Source organism: Lipophrys pholis (genome assembly GCF_963383615.2).
Source record: "Lipophrys pholis genome assembly, chromosome: 14".
In the NCBI taxonomy this organism is placed as follows: domain Eukaryota; kingdom Metazoa; phylum Chordata; class Actinopteri; order Blenniiformes; family Blenniidae; genus Lipophrys; species Lipophrys pholis.
Genome location: NC_137633.1, coordinates 12,442,342 through 12,450,079, shown reverse-complemented (window position 1 = coordinate 12,450,079; position 7,738 = coordinate 12,442,342). Strand labels below are relative to the sequence as shown.

Here is a 7,738-nt window from a genome sequence, read left to right as displayed (position 1 = left end):
GATTAGATGAGGATGTAAATGTAGAGGTCGGGATGTGAAATGTAAGGAGGGTAAACAAACATGAAAAGAAAAGCATAAACAAAAGAGAGAACGAGTCAGACAGAGAGACACAGATGGCGGGGAGAGAGAGCAGAAATGGAGGATGGAGACAGCGGGATGGGGTTGAAGTTAATGCGCTGGATGTCTTCCTCCTCCTCCATCAGCAGAAGCCTGTTGTTGGGGAAAGTGCAATAATGAGAACAGCTGCAGTGGATACACCCGCAACACACAAAGCAGAAAACACTTCTCCAGCCACTTAGCCACCCACTCTTCATCGGCAAATCCACATCAGCACGCAGACAAATGGGCACACGCCATCACTCTTACCCTCACACTCGAAGGCTTGCAGCGTGGTGGTGTAAGTGGGGCCCAGCCAAGAGGTGTAGCTACCCAGAACTCTCTGCAGCTGGTGGGTGGCATCACTGAAGAGCACATCCGATTGGCCGTAGCCTGCTGAGCTGAACAGGCTGAAGCCCTCCGTGGCATTGCCAAACACATTCTGCAGGAGAGAGAGAGAGAGAGAGAGAGAGAGAGAGAGAGAGAGAGAGAGAGAGAGAGGGAGAGGGAGGGAGAGTTTGTGACAGAGCTTAATGCACGAGGGCTCGCCTGGATGTGCGTCGGCGTGCTCCTGTGTACATGTGTGTCTTTAAGACGGTGTGTGTTCAGCCTGGGGATCAGCACAGAACATATCAGTCATCCTGGCGTCTCCCACACACTCAGTAAAGAAGACGGATGACAGTTTAGCAGATACCTGTGTACTGGGATGTGTAGATCAATATTGCAGACTGCACGGGGACGTGAAATAGGCGTCACACACACACACACACACACACACACACACACACACACACACACACACACACACACACACACACACACACACACAAAACTGGGGCAAAACACAGGCAGACTCTCATATTGAGGCGACTTATGTCATTTTTATCGGCACCCACCTGTAAACGTTCCAGGTATTTCCAGACGCGGCACTTGTCCTCCATGCGCACCACCACAGCGTTAGCGGGAACTGCAGCCAGGTGGCAGTGCTCATACTCATCCAGACCGGCTTCGGTTCCATCTGGACACAAGAGCTTCAGGTCCTCCAGCTCCAGATCCAGAGCCCAGGACTCCTGATTCTTGCCTGGACAAGAGAGGACATATAGGTATATATGCCAAGTTTAATTAAAAGTTGTTGGGGTTTTTTTAATCTACAGATTTGAGATGTTGCACAGAGTTAGATGAGAGGATTGATGCAGCTCTGTGATGCATCTGTTAAATATACTGTCGGCTGTTGAGCTCAGAGTATTTGGCAGGAGGACTGTGAATTGCTGGTCTGGCTCTATTAGAAGGCAACAAAATTCTCCTGCAATCACCTCTCCAGCTCAAACACATAACACGTCCTCATTGTTTAATCTGTACCAGAATGCATCAAGCTCAAGGGGTGGTTTTAATAGAACTTAGAGAGGCCGTTGTTCTTGGGACTGACACGGATCAGAGGCCATTTTTGCCTAGAACCAGTAGAAGAAGAAGTCTTCTCACTTCAACCAATGTATTTAGCTCAGCTTGTTCAAAAGATCAAATCTAGAAAACTGTCTAATTGTTCCGTCCCGATAAGGGATCCTTCTTCATTGACAGCCGCTTTGCTAAAGAGGATGGATCGATGATCCCCGCCACTGGTTAACACGATCCCCCTTCTATTAAATAATTTTCGTGAGGGATGAATTTTATGTCCCTCTCACAGTGATTAAAGCTATCTTCTCCAGAACCCGACAGAACAGATCAAATATGTGCGATGAAATCAAATAAAAGTCTCACTTATTGAGGGTGAAACTTACACAACTAACATACAGTCTACTCTCTTTAAATTCTGCTCAATGTCAGACTTTCCCAGGAATTTTACATTAAAAGACTTCAGTTGTTAACTGGAGCGTGTGAGCGAGACACGGTGAAGGTGGACGTCAGCTGGTCGGTGCTCATGTAGAGTTCCAGTCACTATTACTGTCCCAGGATGTAGTCAGTTACATGACAAACCTATCAAAATAAACGTCTTTTTTTTAACTGCACTTATTCCTCTTTTATTATGACGTCTTGTGAAATCTTGAGTTGGACGACGATTCAGACTCTTTGTGTGAGCCTGAGTGATTGAAAGACCTAATGGAGGTCTTTGTTTTGCTCTGTGAATCTTATCAGTTAGATAGACTTCTGATCTGTTTCACCGAGTGTTCGCTAAGATCAGAGAAGATTAATGGACGGATGATCTTGTCAAATTGTCATTTCTTCTGCAAGGAATAAGGCATGCCGGGAAAAGAAACACCACTTCCTCTAATTTATTAGAAATCGCACCCTTCTTACAGCATTATGTGGGTTTTTTTCTTTTAACTTTTAACTCTTAACCAACAGCTTAAATTGTGTAGCTTCTTAATCGTAGAATCGTGTTTTTTATTCAAATAAATATTACTTTTTAACTCATTGTGATTTTATTGTTTCATTTATTTGTTTTATTTTACAAATCAAACCCCGTTACTGGTATTACGTGTTGTTTAATTTAAATAATTAACTAAGAACGCAAACGGAAGTGGAGCTTCAGTCACTCTGCGTCAATGATTTTGCCTGATTCATTTATGATGATTACTACATTTACATTTTCAACGGTGACAGTTTACCAGAATATACAGAAGAAAAGGCCGATCACCTTGAAGCTCCGTCCCCCTGAGACGACAGCACAGACCTTCTGTGTTTCCTGACCTCTGCTAATTGGTCCGACTGCGGCCATTTCTGAACCATATGATAAAGCACGCTTCGTTACACAGCTGCAGTGTTTGTGCAGCCAACTTCAAACCGCTCCTTCTAGCCCGTACCAGTAGAACCTCTGAAGCGTGACGGCGATAATGATCACCATTAATTTTGGATGTTGCCCAAAGCGGAGGAGCAGATGCAGCAAACGGAAAATCAGGACACTTCACTGCTGGACAAAAAAAATAAAAAAATGCTGGGCCTTTGATTTGTCCATCTTGTCCATATGATATTACATTGACTCTTTCCCTGCATATGTCCCCGTCACAGGTACAGATGTTCATACACATCATGCAGTCTGAGAGGAATCCCATCTGTTTTTCTGGCTTGCTCGTACAGCGAAATCCAAAGAAAACATTGGGAAACACTGACATCCTGTGTTTTTACAGGGTGTAACACTTTCTGCTGGTTCTGAGAACTCCAATCATGGAGCACATAAATAATAAAGTGATGTCATCATACAATCAGTGGTGTAGTCACTAGCCTGCAGAACAATTTAATCACTGACCATCCAGATTGTCAAAGATTGTCGTGTGCTTGACGAAGGCCACGTCGCCGAGGTTCTCAGCCACACATCTGAAAGAGAAAGACAAATAATGAGACACGTTTGATCTATAGATAGATCAAAACCGGAATTACGGGGGGAAATCAGCACTGCTGGGAGAGTGCTCTATTAAGAGTGTGGCTTCGGAGACTAAAAGTAAACTCCCTCTGCCACCTATTGTTACACTTTAAGAAATTGTTAAATCATGCATCTGCTGTGGTCCATTTTATTCCTATTAGAAATACATTTATTATGAGGCCAGAGGCTGTTTCACACAGCACTGCTGCAAAGTGACGGAGTGGTGCTATTGTCCACAATTATACAGATTTTGGGTGGAAGTGACATTAAAAAGCTATTGAAGGGCACAGCATCCATCATTCTGGTTGTTTGTGTACTTTTGTTATGATCTGGTAACAGTCGGCTTCAATGAATGCAGTTTTTGTGGTTAATGTAATATTTTATTCCTCCTCTTATAAAGGATTCATAAGAATTATTACTCATTCATCACTGCATTGTTATTCTAATCACTGTATTATTTCAGAACAGGCAGCTCAAATTACTCACTATATTTCCTTTATGAAGACAGTTGACTGAAATGGATGTAAAGAAAAGGAAACAAAGAGGCAGCAGTCAAAACAGCAAGGCACCTCCGGGTGCTATTGGTGTATTCTTCTTCATGTTATTAGTGCCGGTGCTGTACCTGAGCGCCCCAGCCTCGCCGTAATGCCTCTCTCTGTGGTTGTTGGCGCAGATGTGTCTGTCGTTTTCGTCCCCTATGCAGGCCTCACAGAGGTTCTTTGGGTTGTTGCCTCTGGGATCGTGCTGGGCGTCTTTAACACCTGGTACGCAGCTGTAACCGAAGAAGTTCCCCACCACTGGCAATAAAAACAGAAATCAATTGAAAGAAATAATTAATCAAAGGTAAAAAAAAAAATCAAATAAAGAATTGAAGAAAAAATAAAATTCAGAAGTGTTATGCCCTTGTCTGACATGATAGAAGAAGTATCATCGTTGCTCTATATATTATGCTATGTGCATCCGTCGTGGTTCTCACTGTTGCATCACAGCCTGAAGGTCACGGAGTTTGCATGTTTTGTGCGAGTGGGTTTTCACTGGTATATTCTGGTTTCCTCTCACAGTCTAAAACCATGCATTTTATACTAATTCATGGGTCTAAAGTAGTGTGTTTACACTGTGGACCGAAGACCTGTCTGTTGTTGTGTATTGTTGGACAAGGCAGTATTGAACACAGATGGATGGAGTTGTGTGCAGTAGTGGGTCAATTCTGAGCTGAATGCTTTTCTGTGTGTATTTTACATATTTATTCTATCTGAGTACTCTGCCTGGTTCCCACAGTCTAAAGATATGCCATTCGGGTGAATTGTTAACTCTTAATTGCCTGTGCGTGTGAAATATGTGCATGTGTGTGTGACTGTCTCTCAGTTTGCTCAGTAATGAACTGGTGACTTGTTCAGGAAGTATTCTGTCTTTCACTGATGGTCAACCAGCAGTAGCTCCAGTCCCCTGCCTCTGTGTATTGGATAAAGCAGATATAGATCAGATTGCATTTAGGTCAACAGAGAATGCACATTAGATTAAAATTTTCAGATTACTTCTTTCTCAAATCCCCTGTGGTGGATCAGTCTTGACATTGAGTGTTGTGGGCCCAGTTAAAAAATACCAGTTGAGGTTTTTACGTCACAAGGTTGTGTTGCGCTAACGCTACAAGTATTTCTTTATGAACACCTCAATGGACCTCCTATAGTCCCTCTAATCTTTCTTTGTGTTTACCACTTCATCCCCATACAGAGGCGCTGCTGTATCCTTCTTACTGTTACAGAGATGCACTGTTCTCTAACCATCTCCTCTTACCTCCACACCCGTCCACTCACCCATTCACCCCTTTCTCTCATTTCACTGCTTTTACTCTCTTCCCCCACACATAAACACCCACCTATACTATTCCAGATCTTCCCAAACCAATGTGCTGCTTGACCTCACCTCTGGGAAAGTTGCACTGCTCTCCCACACTGATCTGGGACGTGTTAACCAGGTAGCCAATAGGAACCGTCCAGCCCACTGTGGTCCGTATGCCGGGGTGGCAAGAGCTGCGCTCGTGCATCTCCAGCAGGGACAAATCTGAGGAGGAGCGGCGAGCCATTGCAACCACATAGTAGCTGATCCCATCTGCAGGTCGTTTTTTGAGGAGACCGTCGGGGAGAGAGCCAGTGGGCAGTACGTTCACGTCAGGAAAATTTGCAAGAATACATACAACAACAAAAAGCACATATTGAGCATACTTGACATCCTATCTGAGAATGCATGTCCGTAATCGCGTGGGCACTGCAACTTACCTACTCCATTGTGGGACTCTCCTGCAGCAAGCTCCAGGCCGTGGCAAAAACCTGCAGCATAAATGTCGTCTGCAAACATGGAAGCTGCATCTGCTGTTCCATTCTGAGAAAAACACATATATATTTCAAATGGCTGAGGGATATCTGGTATAACTCACAGAAAATAGTTTTGGGGTTTTATTTCGTTAAGTTTTTATTTTTTATTTTTCATTCACACTACAGCAGAAAAGATTTCATATCATGTTTCCAGCAGGTCTCTAAACACATTGAAGATATATTTCTAATAAAATGTTTAAAAGCACTTACTCTCTACTTTATTAGATATACTAGAGCAGTCTTCGTCTGATGTGTTCAAATGCAACAGCACTGCCATAAATTGTATTGCAGTGCGTACTGTTTACAGTTGTGTCAGAAAGGTGATAACTCTACTTTACGTTCCGTATTGATGTTGGAGGGAGTACTGGAGCTGTACTGGAGTGCAATTCATTCTGAAATGTGTCTGAATGCTTTTATGTTTGTGAATAAAGCAGGGAAACTATGAGAAACATGTTTCTATACACCGCTGTGTAGTTCAAAGTCACTACAAGCTACAATCTCAATATCCAACATGCAACAAAATAAATATCTCTCGAACGCTTCAAGCCACGTTATTAGCATTATAAAGGTATTGCCTAGCTGTCATAATGAATGAGAGCAAGTTGCATACAGTGTAAATGCTGGAGTGGTCAGTAGGTGTATATATTGCAATCTAAAAAAGACGAGGCTACAAAGCAAATGGTACAGACACATGTAAAATCACAGTCTAGTGCAACCTGATCACATACTATCCTAATCTTTGAGATCAAAATGCAATGTGGTCATATACAATGAAAAACGATCATTTCCATTCCTGTTCTTTTTACCTTGATTTTTTCCATACAATCCCCGGTGCTCAGACCACGAACACACTGCAGTGCTCCTCTGACATTGCGGGCTGTAGCATTCCTGGCCAAATCCAAACACTTTTTCTCCTCAGCATCAGACAGCACACACCAGGAGACTGAGGGGGGAAAAAGAAGAAGAAAAAAAAAAAACATGGGGAAAAGTTAATGTGAAGGTGCACATTCCTGCAAACAATTACTCTGAATATATCTTCAAACATGCACATCATCAAAATCTCATGGTCAGATTAACGTCCGAAGGCTTCACTCGGTGTACCTGTAGTTTTTGGATTGGAGAGGCATCTGACAGAGACAAGACACAGAAAAATGAGGAAAGCTACACGTAGTCTTCTCCCTGGACAGGCCATGTTGGATCTGGAGTAGCTCAACAGAGTGGAGCAGGTGGATATCATTGAGCAAAAAAAAAAAAAAAAAAAAGAAGTCACTCAGCTCCTCTTCTCCTGTGTTATAACCTGGTGTCGAAGCAGAGAGAGTTGGCAGATCGTCTGAAAGCCGAAAGGAGAACACATGGAATTCTTCCTCCTTCCCCACCTCTTAAGTTGAAGCCTTCGGTGGATAATCCTTCCTCCATCTCATGATAGCAGTATAGCATTTCCCCCTCCAATTACCCAGCGAGACTTATCCCCAGTGGAGGGGATAGTGGTAGACACATGTAGGCTGGGAGCAATTCAGGTCACTTGGCACTGAGTGTCGACCAGGGGTCTTTAATTAAAAAAGCTGTGGACAATGTGTCGTTGTGTTCACGGAGAACAGATACTGGATAGGTCCTGCTCCGACTCACTGGAGACTAACGCCCCAGGTAAGCAAGAACAAACAGCACTTGGTATTGTTCAGGGCCGGGGAACCAGTGGAGGAAAACATATTGGCTACATGATACAATTTTCTTCCCTTTTCTCTCTTTGCAAACACACACACACACACGCACACGCACACGCACACACACACACACACACACACACACACACACACACACACACACACACACACACACACACACACACACACACACACACACACACACACTTAACTGGTTACAGAGCCAAAGGAAAAAAAAAAATCAACAGGTGAGA

At 43.4% G+C, this 7,738-nt stretch overlaps 1 protein-coding gene across 1 annotated transcript; it reads right to left on the bottom strand.

Moving 5' to 3' along the window:
- Positions 1-310: 310 nt before the first annotated feature.
- On the bottom strand, positions 311-7,015 carry otomp (otolith matrix protein; the record flags this gene model as incomplete). Its single annotated transcript, XM_080479849.1, has 8 exons — positions 311-538; positions 993-1,177; positions 3,338-3,405; positions 4,074-4,248; positions 5,375-5,560; positions 5,728-5,830; positions 6,630-6,766; positions 6,925-7,015. The coding sequence occupies 8 exons, from the start codon at positions 7,013-7,015 to the stop codon at positions 311-313; spliced, it is 1,173 nt and encodes a 390-aa protein (XP_080335975.1).
- Between the last annotated feature and the right edge of the window lie 723 nt (positions 7,016-7,738).